An 18,746-nucleotide genomic window follows, 5' to 3' on the forward strand; every position below is an offset into this window, starting at 1 on the left:
ATAAGTTGACAAAATTCGTCAGCAACCGATGTTTCCGGAGTGCTTCGAGCTACGGCAAGGGCTCGAAAGGGATGGCTCTGGGTAACTGGACCACTAAAAGATCGGACAACGGACCATATTCTGGGAACTGGAGTAAACGGAGACAACGACGCGCAGTATTCTCGCCATTTTCTTGTACCTAATTTTTGTAAGCGTCTGCGCGAAGTTGACTGAACTTTCTGTGCCATTTTGTAGTCGTCCAACTTTCCACTGCGGCGGTAAGCCCGTTCTGCGCGCCTTCTAATTGCTCTTAGGCATTCATATTCGCCGTCGACTGCAGCGTATTCATTTGGAACAATGACTTGCTTTGTGCAGTTCTTGTAGGACTCACACAATGTATTTGCAAAACTTTGAAAGTTCGGATTTTCACCCAACGAATTACTTAAATGGTGCCGAAAACTTTGCCAATTAGTATACTTTGAGTAGCGGCGGGTCCCTTCACTCCGTATGAGGCGATGTTTGACCAGGATCGGAAAATGATCACTACCGTGCGTTTCTATGTCCGTTGACCATTCAACACCATCAAGAAGGTCTTGGGAGCAGAGCGTAACATCTATACAGCTTGAGTAACGAAACCCCCGCAAGAACGTTGGAGAGCTGTCATTTAACACAATCAGATTACTTTTTTCTGCGGCAGACTCTATAATGCTTCCACGGGAATCATTATATTCACTGCCCCAGATGACGTTATGTGCGTTGAAGTCCCCACAAACCAGCACATGTGAGTTTGCGATACCAAACACATTCACCAAGCTGTCTACTGATATTTTGCTAGAACATTGTAGATAAATACTGATCACTGTGACGCTTGTATTTCTAAAAGATATCTTGCATGCTACGAACTCCGGTATGTTTGAATCGCTCGACTGTATTAAATAGGACGGCAGGTCTTTTCTCACGCATAACATCGCTCTACTACTACCAGCAATGCGCGATGATTTATATATAACATAGTTCGAAAGACGAAAGTCATCTCGTACGCCTGCTTCCTGTATGCATAAAACAGGAAAGTTATGTTGAGCTAGTAGTTTGCGAAAATCAGCTGACTTATTTCGAAGGCTATTAGCATTCCACTGAAATATGAAAACATTGTTATAACGATTATTCATTGTAAGCCTGCAGTGGAGCTGTTGGTGATTGTGGAAGCACCAACGATTCCATAGAAAGCAGTGCTTTTACCTCTGGAAGGTTGTTTGCGTGTGGAATGGCACTGAGAATTGCACGCAGAGCTGTGAATAGCACGGGCAGGATCATCTGTGCCACGGGTAAAGACGCGTAATCAGCAAACGACGCTGAAGCTCCATGTGTGCTCGAAGCAGGTCGCTGAAGAGCTGACTGAGATGGTCGCTGGGATGACAGATGTGGTTGAGGCGAATGTTGAGGTAGTCGCTCAGATGTTAGGTGAGGCTGCTGTGTCAATGGCACAGGGCGTTGTTTAGAAGGTCGGCTAAGTTCACTCGAAGCCTGGGCAAGATGAGTAGTGTTCTCTGGAGGTGGATCGTGTCGCTCGCTGTCAGAATGTTGTCGACCTGAGTGCTTTAGAGCTGCAGAATAGTTCATATTGACCACTTGCTCTTTCTCTTTGTTGGCAGTTGTAGGCGCGCATCTTACAGCATCAAGGTTGGGTGGGGGCGCATTTCGAGGAGGCAGCCTTCCGTATTTCAACTCATGTCTGCGCAACCTTGAGGCAGCTCTGCTCTGAGGGCACCCGGAGAAGGAAGCTGTATGGTTTCCGCCACAGTTGGCACACTTTGGCTGACACACAGACTTGCACTCTGAATGGTCGTGGTCTTCTGAGCATATCTTGCAGCGACGTGGACTGCGGCAGTTCTTCGATAGATGTCCAAATCTCTGGCAGTTGTAGCATCTCAGAGCAGGGCCGTGATATTCTTCTACGGGATGACTCGTGAAACCTAGACGCACTCGTTGCGGCATTGGTTTATCTTCTCTGAAATGGAGAATGACAGATCTCAGAGGGCGTGATTCTACCGCTCCATCTTCTTGGCGATTGTAGCGTGCCTGACGACGGGCAGATGTCACGCCAAAGTCCTTCAGGAAGTCAACCAGTTGTTCTTCTGTATACTCAACTGGCACATGGCGTATCTTGCCGACATTCTTGGTATAAGATGCCGGAATGAATGGCTTGACTCCCAAACCAGCCACTTCGCTCATCGACAGAAGATGTCTTGCAGATGAGACTGAAGTAACGTTGACAGCAAAACTTCCATCTCTGTTCACGCGGAATGACTGTACTTTTTCCTTTGCCGCGGAGACAATTTCCGACGCAGCGCGGTTCGGATTCACTTGCCAGAAGTTGCGCCCTTCCTGTGAGGGTCGAAAAACAACTGGAATTCCCTCAGGCTGCTTCTTTTTATACGATACCAAGGAGAACGGCGTGTCATCGCAGTCTATGTCTTCATCTTCACTTAGCTCATAGGTAGATGTCTTGTCGTCGTCAACCCGTGGTTTCTTGGCTTCACTTTCGCTTGTCTCAGCCATATTCACTGAAGGTGTGCTGGAAGGTAGGGCAGCGTTGAAAACTAGCGTCGCCGGCTTGATGACATTAGGCGCGTGGTGTGGCACTTCCGAGTGCGGCGCCGATTCTGCGGCACTCATGCGCCTAGGAATGCGCTGTCGGACATATGGCTCGTGCCGGTGTTCTTTGCCGCCCACCGCCGTGGCAGGCGTAGATGGGCTGCGGAGCGCAGCAAAACCACGCGATACTGTGCGCGATCTCCAGCACACAGGTATCCCACGGGATGTTCGTTCTCTCTGGACAACAGCGAAGTCTCAACACAGCACTAATTCTTGAAGAAAACAGAAAACAATATCTCACCGAAGAAGCAGCGGCCGCTCGGAGTTGACATGTTTGGCAGATGTTGCTGTCATCTTTGCAACTAGTCCCTCGCCCAATGAGCAAAAGGGCTACTTTTCAACTCAGCTTTAAGGTGCTGACGGCTCTATGAATGTTAAACAGTCCTGACTAGACAATGTGACGAAACATTTTTAAAGAGCTTTGAAATGGCTGGTATAGGTCACCTTGGCGTCCTAAAGAATCTGTCACTCAACAAAATGTAGAGCTACGTTACGTAATTACTGAATGATATGTGTCATAACTTGGTCTTCGGGAACCTGTTTAAACCGTTAAAGTGCATTTTTAAGACCGCTGCCGACCGTCTCACAAACTTTTTAGCCGTACTTAAGACGGCTACAAGGTGCCTTGCAAAAAGTTTTATATTCCTAATTTGGCGATGCATTAGCCAGCTTTCACGACGGCTTTGAGGCGTTTTAAGACATCTAACAAGGTCACGTTAAGACGGCTACAAGACGTCCTAAAAATATTGTGACAACATCTAGAAGACGTCTTGGAGACATTATAAGGTGATTGCCAAGACGTCTTGCTAATCTTGTCAAGATGTTTTGTAGACGGCTAAACGACTAATGGGTTGGGTGGGCTAGGCATCTTTCATCCTAATATTTTAAATAAAGATGGGTAAATTCCCGATTGGAACACCGATTACAAAAAGCAGTTTTTAATAAAAAATGAGTCAAATGCTGGAGATGTTTAAATAAAAGTGAGCCAGAACCACTTAACCAACGGGTCTGCTCAGCGAACACTTCGTGCGAGGCCTTCAACAGAGCGAAAGACCCAAAACATTCTGCCGATTGTTCAGAAGAGTGGGTCTGCCAGGAAGAAACACCCGTTCTATACATATATAGTCAGCGTCATCGCTACGTACACTGGAGACTCTTCTTATGCAACAGGGGATGGTTCCGAGGAAACAAGATTTACTGTGTTAAGTCCATCGCACAGCATTGCGAAAGCGTTCGGCGCTGCTATTTAGACTTTTTTTGTGTGGCCAAGGTGGGTCAAAATATTTTTTAATGGACCCCTTACCAGGCGCCACAGGAAGTTTTGGTTATACGCTAGAAGTTATTACGTGTCCCCTAGGAGCATTCTGCCGCAAAAATTTTTCACATCGGCTGATTAATAGTTGAGATAGAAATATTTCAGTGCTGCGAACCCATGATTTCAACAGGCGGGCTCCACTGCCAAGCAATACGCTCTCTCCACTCGCCCCGTCTAGCCTGCACAAGCGAAATTCCTTCCCGCGTTCTCCCATACCGGACCTCGAGGATTGCGTGACGCATACGTCACAGGCCGCGCCTTCGTTTTTTTTCTCCTCACTTTTGTTTTTTCTTTTCGACACTGCGCACTTCGGTGAAGGCGTAGCGTAGCGCGCGAGCTGTTGTCCCGTTCGCGCAGCGTACAAATTTTGGGCGCTGTGCACAAGGACACATGACTAGCGGTATAATTCAGTGCTACACGAGTACCGAGGCAGAACCAGCGGGTCGGTGAGCATCGATCATCACGTGTTGGAACACGGTAGAAAATGACATAAATTCAGTGCCTGTGCAAATTACCGCACGACCGTGGGAACAAGCAGACGAGGCGGAAGTACATCTCTCTTGCTTCGATGCGAAGTAAAACAAAAACACGCAGACATTCGGTTGGTGTGTTTTATTATTTGTGTAAACTTCAATTCGTCAATTGAAGCAACACATCGCACAGATCACAGATGTTGTCTTGAATAATTCTCGAAGTCTCGTGTCACCACGAGTGACGTCACACTGCGGACACCAGGGGGGTATTCTGTAAGAGTCCACATAGTGGACTGTCCATTTCGGCCGCTGCTCATTGGCAAGGGCCTCTCGTCTCCTCCTCTCTCGTACAACTGCATCCAATCAACAGCGGCCGAAATGGACAGTCCACTATAGGTGGACTCTTACAGTATAACCCCCCAAGTACGTAGGCGCAGGCACACGAGTACGTCATCATTCGGCTTGGAGCGCGGCGGCCGCGTGGAGAAGGAAAAAGGGTGTTCTTTTTGAAATTTTAGACGTTTCCGCGGCACGTAGCGATGTCATACTTTGCAGACACGATCGTTATCGCGCAATGTATGCTCTGCTCTTGTCAGCTCAAAATGGCCAGAACTGGTGAGGGGCCCTTTAAATGAAAATGTGCCATTAAATGCATGACATACCTATAAGTGGAAATCAAAATTGTACTTTTGAATACCGGCTATAATAGGTTATCCCTATTAAACTGTAATGCAGCGTTGAGGTATTTTGATGACATGAGCAAACTGATGAATAATTGTGCTGAAGCAGGGTGGACCATATTATCTGTAGCAAATAACTGCGCTTTTTCCGTTCTGCTTTAAGTGGATTTGGGCGCTTATAGAGAAGTTACACAAACACAAACACACACACACACACACACGCACACACACGCACACACACGCACACGCACGCGCACGCGCACACGCACACGCACGCACACACGCACACACGCACGCACACACGCACACACGCACGCACACACGCACGCACGCACGCACACACACACACACGCACGCACACACGCACGCACGCACACGCCTATATATATATATATATATATATATATATATATATATATATATATATATATATCGCGAATGTCACCACGGTGGCCTGCTTCGTACCACCGCCAGTTGCACTCCTCTCCTCGTAGAGCCAGGACGTGTGTCGAGTTAGTTCCTGTGCTTGACTTTACAATGTCGTGGCATCCCCTTGAAACAAGGTGGCAACATATAGTAGCCTAGCCTGCGCTTGAGCTAATCGTGCTTTAATACATCTAGTGTAGTCTAGCATTCTGGCTATATCTACTTTATATGTATCGTCGATTAAAGTGCTGTAATTAGATTGTACAGTTAGGTACTTCTTTAATGACCCCGGCTCTATCTCTTCAATGGTGATATTTCCCCAATAAATAATATAATGTTAAATATAAGTTATAATATAAATATTATAGTAATAATAATAAACCCTGACCAGTTAACACTTCCACCACCGACGAACGCCAGTGCTTCCTTACAAAGCAAAAGATTAAAAAAATCGCTGACTGTTACGATACTCCCTAATACGAATGTGGGCGCAACCGTTTTGGTGTCTTGAATTCTCGATTTTTTTATATTTTTTTTTTGCAATGAGCTCGATTCTGAACGACAGGATCCTCTCGGCGGCGGCGCTTAGACTCTGCTCGGGCAACTTGTTTAGCAGCAGCGGCGGATGAAGCATTTCCGCTGGTTACATCGCTACTCGTTCAGAAAGGAATGGTGAAAACGGGAACGCGGGGTTCACGCTGGACGCATTCTCTAGTGTCGGCGACGCAGGCGAAGTATCGTATGCGCTGTGGGTTTCCATGTATAGTATCGGTGGACGCGCTCGTCGCATGCCTGGCCACGTCTCGTCCGGCACTCTGCTTTCTTCGTCACCCTTTCACCACGCTTTCCGCCTGCGATTTTTTTCTTATGCTACCGCTGCGCCCTCCTCGTCCTCCTCCTCGCGTTTTCTCCTCGCGCTTTCTGCGCTATCCGTCTTTCATCCGCAGCTGCGCTCCGCGTTCACTCTTTCATCCTTCGCTGTGCTCGTTCGCTCGGTTACACCGATGACGACAACACTCAACGAAGGAACGGGCGCCTAAACACTGCGTTCTAAAAATCTTCAGTCCGTGGTGTCACAACTTGGTTGCTTAATTTTACTTGTCACTTTATCTTAGTGGTCAGTACAAGTGCTCTGGCTTGAAGATTTTGTGGGCTTACATGCGATGAACACTTGTCGAGCCCCTGAAGGCTCTCCTGGACAGCATGGCTGCACGCTCGGTTGTTTTCTATGCTGGCAACGCCGCGCAGGTAATCCGTGGGCGACACTGCTTGGGACACCCACTCGTTCTGTATTAATGAAAAGTTACGGTCACTGAGCAAGTGAAAAATAAAAAGTTCGACGTTTCAGCGGGTTGCTTGTTCTCAATCCATCAGGCGTAGGTTCCGAAACGTCAAACTTTTCATTGTTGACTTTGTCAGGGACCGTAATTTTTCATTAAACTAACACGCTACCTGAGCAGACGAGCTTCCATCGAACTCATGACTATCCATTCATCCTATAGGCATCCTCGCTGTTTGAGTTAAGCAGGTCTGGCAGCCCTTGCGATTCCGCCCTCACTGACAACGTCCATTGAAATGAAGGGCTTGCTTTCGCAGTTGTGGCGACATCCGAAACGAGTCCATGGGTTGTCGGAGACGTTGGCGGGTCGCATCCTGCTTCGAAATTCGTTCTCCTTGAGAACACTTGCCAAGAGGTCCGGTCTATTTGTGATTATACCGTCCACGTTTCTCCTGCGGCATACACGAAGGAAAGAAAAAAAAAATTATGCAGATCCAACGCGCTGCGGTAATCGATGCAAGCAAAGCTTTCTTTGCGGTTTGCTTTAATTGGCGGTTGCAGTTATGACGTAGTTTGAAGTTATTAAGCGCTTGCTGAAGTACAAGAGAAGCGACGTAATGGTAAACGTTACCTTCTGCGCACCATCATTGTTTTTCCATGCCATACACCGAGCAAGCAGCGAGACGTGTTTGCTAGAACCTTCATTCTGCGCCATTGTTCATTGTCTGAGAGAAGGTTAGCACTGTCTATGGCTCGTCGTCGCCCGTCATGCGCCTCTTCCTTCCCTCTTGCCTACACTCTTCTCCTTCCCCTCGTGCAAAAAAAAATTACTGGGATTTACGTGCCGAAACCACTTTCTGATTATGAGGCACGCCGTAGTAGAGGACTCCGGAAATTTCGACCACCTGGCGTACTTTAACGTGCACCTAAATCTAAGTACACGGGTGTTTTCGCCCCCATCGAAATGCGGCCGCCGTGGCCTGGATTCAATCCCGCGACCTCGTGCCCAACAGCCGAACACCATAGCCACTGAGCAGCCACGGCAGGTCCCCTAGCGCAGAGTAGCTGGCTAGAGAAATGTATCTTAGGCCGACCTCTCTGCATTTAGTATCTTTAAACCTTCATTCTCTCTCTCTCTCGCACCGTGTATCGCATCGAAGCAGCAATATTAAACAGTGATTGAATTAGTGGGCTCTACGAGCCAAGAACGCAATGTGACTATGAGCCGTGCCGTATTGAGGGACTCGAATTTTGACCACTTGTGGTTTTTAGCGTGCACCTAAATGAAATTACAGGAGTCTTCTAAATTTGCATTTAGCCTTCATCGAAATGCGGCCACCGCGGTCGGGATCGACCTCGAGCAACGCCGAAGCCACAGAGCTATTGCGAAGTTTACAGAAGCGTTGATTTTGCTGACTGTCGTCCTGACGCTGAGGAGCTTTATTCTCGGTTTGAGACTCCGTGCCGTGTATCAATTGTACGCTGGATTAAACTGCACAATGTTTTATTTTCTTTTATTCTCCCAGAAAGAGCAGAAACTTACTGTGAGGTACCCTGAATTTAAATTTATCCAGTTTTTCCACAACAGTTCTCTTCAATAACCACAAAGGAGGCATGGTCTCTCACATTGTGTTCCCGCTTTCCAGTGCTACCCGTGCCATGTACACGATCTGCCACTAGCGTAATGTAGCTGTTCACTAGCTTCGTGACTGTGGTGGCGAATGAATGTGTAAGGGTGCCGGTTCCACCAACATTCTCAGACTCTCCTCGCTACCTCCTCTCTGAACTTGCGCATTAGTTCGCCGAAGAAGCAGGACGTGTGTCGAGTGAGCTCCTGAACGGCACTTAGCAATGAGGTGAAGGCGGTTTGCATCATGGATCCCGCACCTCAAAGAGGTTCGACGTTAAGCTAACGCACTTCAACAGTTGAAGCAAATCCAGGAGCTCTACACCCGCGAGGTGGACAGAACAGAACAGGCACCGGAGGTGGACAAGCGGCTGCTGGGGCTATGGGAAGCACGCCGCGGCCTCACCAAGCGCTGGAAGAAGCAGAGAATGAACAAGAAGCTAAAGAAGAAGATTGCGGAGATCACCAAGAAGGCCGAGGAGTACGCGATGCAACTGGCCAGACAGGGGTGGCAGCAATTCACCGACTCGCTAAACGGCACCCTCAGCACGGCCAGGACGTGGCAGATACTCCGAGGCCTACTGGACCCCAGCAAGAGCAAGCGAGAGAGCAGCAACTCGATCCAGAGGCTGATCCACCTATTCCGAGGCACCGACGAGCAGCTGCTCGAGGAGGTCCGCAAGAAATGCTACGGAACGGGAGAGCCGGAGGGATACCGCGGTGAGTACCGAGGCGAAGACAACCCGGACATGGACCGACCCATCTCGAGGGAGGAGGTCGTCGAGGTCATCAGATCGGCCACCAAGAACACGGCGGCGGGAGCGGACAGAGTCCGGAACTCCCTCATACGCAACCTGAGCGACGGAGCGATAGACCAGCTCGTCAAGTACCTAAACACGCTGTGGCAAGAAGGGAAAGTTCCGGCTTAGTGGAAGCACGCCATCGTCGTAATGATCCCCAAGCCCGGAAAGAAAATCCAGATTGAGAACCTGAGGCCCATCTCGCTGACGTCGTGCCTAGGAAAACACTTACGAGAAAATCGTCACCAAGCGCATCCAGCGGCACCTAGAAAACGGAAGATACTATCCAAACTCGATGTTTGGGTTCAGGGCCAACCTGTCGACGCAAGACGTTCTGCTGCAGCTCGAGAAGGAAGTCCTGACTACAATGCCGAGAAAGGGCGAAAACGTCGTCATGGCCCTCGACGTCAAAGGGGCCTTTGACAACGTCAGCCACGACGCCATCATGGAGGGCCTCAACAATACAAACTGCGGCAGGAAGACCCACGACTACGTCAGGGACTTCCTCTCGGGCAGAACGGCGACGGTCGGCCTGGGCGAGCTGAGGAGCGGTATCTTTGCAACGCCTAGCAGAGGTACGCCCCAAGGCTCGGTAATCTCGCCCGTACTGTTTAAAGTGGCGATGCTGGGCCTAGCGCAGAGACTCGAAAAGATCCAGGGAATCCGGCACGCGATGTATGCGGACGACATCACGGTCTGGACCACCTGCGGAACCTTGGAAGAAAAGCGAGCGGCGCTGCAAGATGCGGCCAAGTGCGTCGGAGACTACGTGAAGGAGAGGGGCCTCAGGTGCTCCACCGAAAAGTCCGAACTGCTAAGAGTCGGCAGACATCCCACCAAGGCGAAATTGGAGGTCAGCCTCGAAGGACAACTCATCCCCGAACGCAACATGATACGCGTCCTCGGCATGTGGCTGCAAGGCAGCAGAAAGTGCAACCACACCATCAGCCTCCTCAAGAAGTCGACCGAGAACGTGAGCAGAATGATAAGCAGGGTCTCCCAGAAGAGGCACGGCATGAGAGAAGAAGACACTCTCAAGCTCGTCAACAGCCTGATCGTCAGCAGAGTCATGTACTCGCTACCCTACCAAGTGAGGACTAAAACGACCAACGAAGAGATTGAAGTCGTCCTGAGGAAAGCCTACAAGACGGCGCTGCACTTGCCGAGAAACAGTGCCTCCAACGAAAAGCTGATGCAACTAGGGGTGAGCAACACCTTCGTCGAAATGGCGGAAGCACAGCGGAAAGCGCAAATGAAAAGACTAACGGGGACCTACACGGGACGAAACCTGATCGGTAGGCTGGGCTTCGAAATAGGAGACGTCGACCGGTACGACCGGCGGGAATTAGGAAAACCTTTAATGTAAAGCCTATACCGAAGAACATGGATCCCAGGCTCCACGAAGGCAGAAGGAAAGCTAGGGCCGAATACATAGAAAAGCATAAGTTTAATAGCATAAAAGCATAAGTTTAATAGGAAGCGAGGCAAAGGCCATCGCGGTAGTAATGAACAAGGAGGAAAAGCTTGTCTCGTGCGTCTCCGCCGAGATACGGAGCGTAGCTGAAGCCGAGGAAATCGCCGTGGCGCTGGCGGCGATGCAAGGATATAGGGAGAATAAATCGCTAAATATTCTCACAGACTCGAAAGAGACTTGTCGCAACTACATGAGGGGCAGAATATGCAAAACTGCCCTTAGGATCCTCAGAGGGGGTAACCCCTCGGAGGAGGCGAAAATCAAACACAACCTGATCTGGATACCTGGACACGAGGGCATAAGGGGTAACGAGGCGGCGGACGGTCTAGCTCGAGCTAATAGATTCCGGGCTGGGCAGCAGCAGGAGTACCGCGCTAGTTACGCCGGGATCTTCAGTGACAGTTATTCGGAATTACTGCAACACTACAGGGGGACTAGATTCAAGTACCCACCGCCCCATAAAGCGCTGACGAAGAAGGAAGCAACGGGCTGGCGTAGGCTCCAGACAAACACCTTCCCCAACCTTTTCATATTCAACAAGATGTTCCCAACGCAGTATAGGCACACCTGCCCCTGGTGCGGGGCTACACCCATACTCTATCACATAACTTGGGAGTGCGAACGAAACGACGCATTCCGCTATCATAAACCCCCGAGTGCGGAGCATTGGGAGAGCCGGCTCGTCAGCTGCAAACTCGCCGTCCAAAGAAGGATGGTGGAGCACGCTAGGGACGCGGCCAAACTCAGTGGAGCCCTGGACTGAGGGACCACCCGTGCTGAAGAGGCTTCCCTTCGACGGGAAGACAGCGTGAAGAAGAGAAGGCCTCGATCCGCGAGAATTCCATTTTATAATTCAATAAGTGTTTTTCTCTCTCTCTCTCTTTCGCATTTAGCGCTAAATCGCCGCAGAACTTTTCGATGCGAAAGCGTCGAATGCTATTGAGCGAAAAAGCCGCCGAACGTAGTCTGTAGCGGCGAAACGGCCCCTAGAGTCCCATTGGCTGCGATGCCGCGTGTCACGAGCGCGCCTCGACCGAGCAGAGCGGACGAAAGGGAATACCTCCTGCCCCGATAGCACGCCAGGTGTTGCGTGAGGGGAGAGGGCATCGCCATGACGCCACGCCACCCCGTTCGATCTCGGAAACCGGCGCGCGGTGCCCGAGACAGCCCCGCGGGCTGTGCTGCTTGCTGGCTCGGGCAACACGTACCGCTGCGGTACATTACTCGCAGCGCAAAGCGTGACGTACCGCTTAGCCGTGTTCGATGGGATATTAATGCTTTCGCATTCAAAACTCATAAGAAGTGCTCAGGTGTCCTCGGATTTTCGCTCAGTGTTGCCTCTCTCTTCTCTATCACACACCAGCACGGAGGAGTAGCCGGTAAATCTCGCAGGTGCTGCATCTCCTTAAATTCATTTAATTAAAAAACTGCAAGCCGGTTGTCTTCTGTAAAAATCTAAAGGTATGGCGAGGCAACGTACTAGTTTTCGCTTTACGCTAACAATTTCAGTTCTCGCTACTTCTCAAGAGTTTGCGGCGCAGGCAGGACTCGCGCATCGACGCACGACGACGACGACGACGACGACGACAATGAGTTTAGAAGAACACCTGAACTGCTTTAGCAACACACAAATAATCATTCGCACCTGAGCGACAGTCGGAGCTGCTGCGGAATATCGATGGTCCACTGGTAAGCTTTCTCGACGAAGCTCGATTCTCCCGCGTCGCGGTTTGTGACGATGCTGTTCATCCTGTGGGCAGGTCGAAAGAAAGAGACGCAGTTGCTGACACCGTCTCCTTGCCACCGGTGACCTCGTATGCCGAGCTGCCGATACATCTTCTCAATAGTGTTCAGGTCCTCGTTGTTGGTGATGTCGAATCCTGCGCGGTTGTGGGCAACAACATGGTTCTGTCATTTTGAACAAAAGTTTCGCACGCGCTTTGCACGAGTCGTGCTGGTGGAGAAAATCGAAACCCAACACTAAGATTCCTGCTCACCGGATGTATTTTTCGAAAGAGGCGGGTCTTTGCTGCTTAGTGCAGTGACGTCATAATTTGAAGCCAAATGCTGGCCAACGATAAAGTGAGAGAACAATGGAAGGGCAGTATATTAGCCAGAGAAGAGTACTGGTTCGGGCTAGTTGGCTAAAATTCATGATCATGTTACATGATCTTTAAGTTACGCACGTCATATTTTATATGTGTATAAACAGCTTGACTTCCAATCATTAAAACCAGTTGAAAGCTTTCACTTGTGTCTGCCGTCCCCCAGTCTACGTTCCAAGCGGTGCGCAAATAACATTGAGCTAGAGAAAATAAGGTTGAGTAGGGTAGTCATACTTAGCCCAAATAAAAAATTAGCAGCTCCGCCCGATACGCGAAACACCGATCACGATAGCAGATTAGTAGATAGCTGTACGAAGTAAGTACAGTAGCTTTATCGGCCGTATAAACTTGTAAAAATTTGCTTACTAACAAAAGAATTATAGAATGTGTAAGCGTGACTCAACGAAGACGTAGAAAGAAACAGACACAGAGTCAGTGCTGTCTTTGTGTGCCTGCTTCTTTCTACATTCCCGTTGAGTCGCGCTTACACATTCTATCATGGATTAAAACCAACTAGCTCGTCAACGTGTTTTAACTAAATTAACGAGCATGGTGTCCTGTGCACAGGTAAACATGAACACATCTTGCTCTATGAGCGCGGAAACCCGCTGTGAAAACTCTGGAGTTAGGAATCGCGACAGGAGCCGTGAGCCAATTCGCCTCCGTGCATCTGTCGCTTCAACGCGAACGAAATGCCAAAAGCACAGCGCATATGAAACTATATACCGGAACTACGCGCACTCTGTAAACATCGCAGTACGCTTTGAAGATGAGGCACGCACGTGTGCTCACTTTGGCCCCGTCGCAGATCGCTTTCAAGACACACGAGTGCCGGCAACGCGTCCCTACATCGTCCGTTAAAGGCGTCCACTACAGCGTCCGCGAGTCGCGTGGCCAACGCCGTAGTAGACGCCGCGGTTGCCTCCACCCTGTACGTAGCAGCGTACAGGACATCGAGGCACCCTAGCTGCCGCTGGAAAAGAACGCCCCTCCTCCCTCGCCTGACCTCCCTACCTCGCGCGCCTCAGAAGAGGGCACGCATCCGGGCCGACGCTTCGCCGTGCTCCCTCACGGGTTGCAGAGTCAAGCGTCCTTCCTTTCCTTAGATCACTATCTCTCTCAATCGTTCATGCACGCAAGATTGAACCGGGTTCGCCGGCTCACGGTCACACACTTTCACTCATATGGAACCTCACGGCGACGGCATAAAGGCGCCTGGAGTGTCCATATAATTGCTATCGCAATAAAAAGATTAGCGGGCTAAAGAAATTAAAGATGCGGGCAGAGGAAAAAAAAATCCGCCTCCCTTCCACCATGTGAAAGTGGATGTACATACAGCGAAGCTATTGCCGACAAGCATGGCCAAAGTTAGACAACATTTAGACAAGCACCACCACCACCAGAAGCGACGCACGTCACGCGAGCACGCACCTGTGCGGAAGCTCGTTCCTCTAGAGAGACCTTCCGCCAAGCGCAAGTTCCTCATGGAAATAATTCGATTTTTCAAAGTATAAATGGCAACAGCAACAATTTCACGGTAGTGTCAATCAACCACAGGGGTTCGACCGTTAACGCCGCTCCGGTACGAAGCATGTCGTCGCGCGCGGCCCAGCAAGTGGCCATTGTCTTGGCCCTCCTAGACGACAAAGATGCCCATATCTTCAGCGACTCCAGGGCAGCCATCCGCGCCTTCAGCGTTGGCGCTGTGTGTAAGGAAGCCTGTCGCATCCTCGACGGCAAAAGCATTGCCACCCACACCCTCACGTGGTTCCCCGCTCACACGGGATCCATCATGGGAGGCCCCACAAACCTCAACGAGCTGGCCCACTCCAAGGCGCGAGGTCTCGCTTTCCGCGACCATGGAGGACTCCAACGCCGGCCCGCAGTGATGGAAAACAGAGATCAACCGACCACATACAATGAAATTGCGCAGCACTTTTATCTCGGCAGGAGAGACTTTCCCCTTCCACACAAGAAGTTAAATATAGCGCAGGCATTGACCCTCAGATTATTGCAAACAGGCTCGTATCCCAGCCCAGCTTTATTCCACAAACTTTATCCCGACACCTATGCCACTGGTTCTTGCAGGCACAGCAATGACATCGCTAGCTCAGAACATATGCTCTGGCGTTGCCCCTCGTTACGAGGCACAGAACAAATCAATGAGGACAAGTCATCATCATCATCATCATCAGCCTGGTTATGCCCACTGCAGGGCAAAGACCTCTCCCATACTTCTCCAACTACCCCGGTCATGTACTAATTGTGGCCATGTTGTCCCTGCAAACTTCTTAATCTCATCCACCCACCTAACTTTCTGCCGCCCTCTGCTACGCTTTCCTTCCCTTGGAATCCATTCCGTAACTCTTAATGACCATCGGTTATCTTCCCTCCTCATTACGTGTCCTGCCCATGCCCATTTCTTTTTCTTGATTTCATCTAAGATATCATTAACTCGCGTTTGTTCCCTCACCCAATCTGCTCTTTTCTTATCCCTTAACGTTACACCTATCATTCTTCTTTCCATAGCTCGTTGCGTCGTCCTCAATTTATGTAGAACCCTTTTCGTAAGCCTCCAGGTTTCTGCCCCGTACGTGAGTACTGGTAAGACACAGCTGTTATAACCTTTTCTCTTGAGGGATAATGGCAACCTGCTGTTCATGATCTGAGAATGCCTGCCAAACGCACCCCAGCCCATTCTTATTCTTCTGATTATTTCAGTCTCATGATCCGGATCCGCAGTCACTACCTGTCCTAAGTAGATGTTTTCCCTTACCACTTCCAGTGCCTCACTACCTATTGTAAGCTGCTGTTCCCTTCCGAGACTGTTAAACATTACTTTAGTTTTCTGCAGATTATCTGCAGATTAATCTGCAGGACAAGTGGCTCTCTGCTATCAAGAGCCCCGATGCCGGGGCGCAACTATGGGCTGTCCAGAGGGCCCACGATGCGGCGGTCGGGCATCCCAATGTGGGAGCGGCCCGCAGCGCGCTGAGTCGCGTACCTCAGGACCTTCATTAGAGTTTTGCATCCATCCATCCATCCAAAGTATATTGCGTCAGAGAATTCGTAAAGTACGACTTACACACAAGCTGCAGACATGATAGCTTGAGATTGTAATTCGAATATATGGGAAAACATACTAGCGTGATAGCGTTAAGGGCGCCGTGTCGCAGAAAATCGTGCGTGGGCGTCCCGCGTCCAGCGTCGACCGTCGTTTCGGCAAGAATCATTTCGAACCACGCATACCCAACCACGGAGGTCCTCCTGTAGCGCAAGGAAGTTACTGAACTAATTGAATTTATCAAGGTAATATACGTCGGAAAAATTGTATAATACGAAATTTCAGTCCGACGCTATCATGTCTGTAGGTTGTGTAAAATTGGTTGCGCCTTCGTGTTTCTTAATTCGTTAATTCATTAACGGTGACCACGAAAGCGGGAGCAGTGGGAAGAAAGCACAACCTACAGACATGATAGCGTCGGACTGTAATTTCGATATACGAGAAGGCATAATTCTGTTACGCGGAAACGTAAAGCATAAACCAATTTTCCAGCCTTTCTACCATTCCTAAAGCGGCAATGGCTTCCGAGATTGGCGCGCGCCGGCGCGCGCCACCCTCAAAAGCCAGGAAGCGGCGCGCCCGGTTCCTTGCAACGCCTCCAGGAGCCGCTCGCCACCGTCGCATCACTGCCCACGCAGGAGGCCGCAATTCTGCCAGTAATCTCGCCTTCGTGCATAGTGTTCGCCACCAGCGTTTCCTTGCAAACAATAGTGTTTGCATAAGCTGCAGTTGCCGGGGAGAATGAGCAGTAGTCAGGGATCTTTATTATCGCGTTCCACTCTTAAAGGCGAAGCTTAAGCGTCCTCCAACTTTTTTCCGTTACGCAAAAAAAGGCCCTTACCAGCTTCCGTTCGAGGTCTGTTCGTGTGGCCGCTGCCGTTAGTTAGGGGGAGGTACGGTTTTCGGACAGTTTTTGCCATTGTGTCGATTGCGGTCGCAGCACACGCTGTGCGACAGATGCAACGGGCAGAGCGCCCACGCATCAACGAAAGATGCATTGCGTGCACACGTTCGTCACGCGCGCACGCACGTCTGCTGAAGTGCAGCATACAGCCTCATTCTTCTAGGCCCTTCGCCAAGCGCAAGTGCGTTATACATAGTATGCATGTGATGTCACATCCGCTGCTGTCGTCTGCTTCCGCTACTTTCCGCCATCTTGGGGAACCTTACCAACAGGGACGCGCATAGGCCTATAGGTTCCCCAACATAGTGCCGCCGTAAACCGGAAGTCGCAGAGTATCCTTGAATGACGTACGTGCATACTATGTATTGGATTTACAAACAGAAATAATTGAATTTCTCTAAGTACATCGTGTTAGAATATTCGTGAAGTACGACTTACAAGCCGCTGATATGGTAGCTTCGGAATTTAATTCGAATGTGCGAGAATAATGGTATCGTCATGTGACGGTAACGCCTGATGTAGTAATCCAATGACTTCACGTCAAACTTGACGTCTCGCGATGGCTTCTTCGTCAGGAGATCATGTCAACAGATGACGTCATGTCATGCTTCTCGGAGGAGCAGCAGGCTATGCTCTGCCCGCTTTTTTCACGGTCTCCGGGATCTGCCCACACTTTTGTGTTTGCGAGAACCGCGCACAGGGACACGAAAAATACTGACAAACTAGAGGCTAACAGCTTCACTGTAAAAAATCCGAGGGCATCTAAGCATTTCTTATGAGTTGTGAATGAGAAAGCATGAAATCCTTGCATGCAAGCGGGCGTGTTGATACACTTCGCGCGTTCTGATTTGACCTTACCGTGACGCATTTATACTGCATTTCACAAGCTGGTTACAGTACTGTGGAAGCTAAAGAATTCTTAGTCAATAGGAAGGCCGAATGTCCCTCGAGATGTGCTCCTCTGCGCCGTGTCGTCTGCTCAGCGTCTGTTTGCCATCCTGATACATGCTCCGAAATTGGTGGAATGACGCCAAAAATATTCTGACGCCGTAACCATAAGCTGCGTTTATATACATGCGACAGCAGGGCTTCGCTTTACCTGTGCGCTTTCCCTGCAGTTACCTTGCAGCCTCTTTAGCAAGTAGTATGGGCGAATGCCCTTACAAATATTCCCTTGTGCCACAGCATCTGCTCGGCGTTTGCTATCTACCGTCATCACGCACCGTAATTTACTATGTCGCTAAAACGACATAGTCAATTAATGATACAGTGAACAATTGTGCTTTTATAACGTTTGCATCGTCAGGAGAGAGAGAGAGAGAGAGAGAGGTAAAGGAAAGACAGGGAGGTTAAGCAGAGATTATCTCCGGTTGGCTACCCTGTACTGGGGGAGGGGCAAGGGGATGCGATAGGTGAGAGAGAGAGAAGGATAAAAAAATAAATAATACAGGAAAATCAAACTACACACACATGCACGTACACACAAACTGTTTCTGTGGGTACTGTCACGCAGCCCGCAAAAGCGTTCCTAGTGTTATGCAGTGTCACCGCACAATCCTGCGTCACACAGTGAAGTCATAATCTGTCAGAAAGTCCAGTGTCTTTTAAATACCGCAGCAGCGCCTTCATAGCCTATTGCGCTGATGTTCGCGTAGGCCAGCTTCCAAGGATCTTGTTTTCTGTCATTGGGCGCTTGTCCAGTTTGTCAAGGGTGGCTGAGAGGACTGCTCTTTGCGGGTTGAAACGAGAGCACTGACAAAGAAGGTGTGCGATTGTTTCCTTGCACCCGCAGAAGTCACAAAGTGGGCTGTTGGACATTCCGATAAGAAAAGAGTACGCATTTTAAAATGCTACTCCAAGCCATAGACGAACTAGAAGGGTGCAGTCGCGTCGTGGAAGCTCGGGCGGAATACGGAGTTGTAAATTATGGTCCACGGTATGAAGGCGGAAGGCGTGCACTTGTGA

General features: G+C 49.8%; 1 protein-coding gene across 3 annotated transcripts in view; it reads right to left on the reverse strand.

Annotated features, from left to right (window-relative positions):
• Positions 1 to 6,612: 6,612 nt before the first annotated feature.
• Positions 6,613 to 18,746, reverse strand: part of LOC126529361 (dermonecrotic toxin LsaSicTox-alphaIB2i-like) — a 38,330-nt gene continuing 26,196 nt past the window's right edge. For all 3 annotated transcript variants that reach the window (XM_050176963.3, XM_055069789.2, XM_055069790.2), the window contains 2 exons: positions 12,354 to 12,588; positions 6,613 to 7,259 (listed from right to left, as the gene is read on the reverse strand). In XM_050176963.3, the coding sequence (XP_050032920.1) occupies positions 7,049 to 7,259; positions 12,354 to 12,588 (446 nt within the window). In that variant the 3' untranslated portion in view covers positions 6,613 to 7,048. The remainder of the gene's footprint in view (positions 7,260 to 12,353; positions 12,589 to 18,746) is intronic.

The sequence above is a fragment of the Dermacentor andersoni genome, chromosome 8 (genome assembly GCF_023375885.2).
Source record: "Dermacentor andersoni chromosome 8, qqDerAnde1_hic_scaffold, whole genome shotgun sequence".
In the NCBI taxonomy this organism is placed as follows: domain Eukaryota; kingdom Metazoa; phylum Arthropoda; class Arachnida; order Ixodida; family Ixodidae; genus Dermacentor; species Dermacentor andersoni.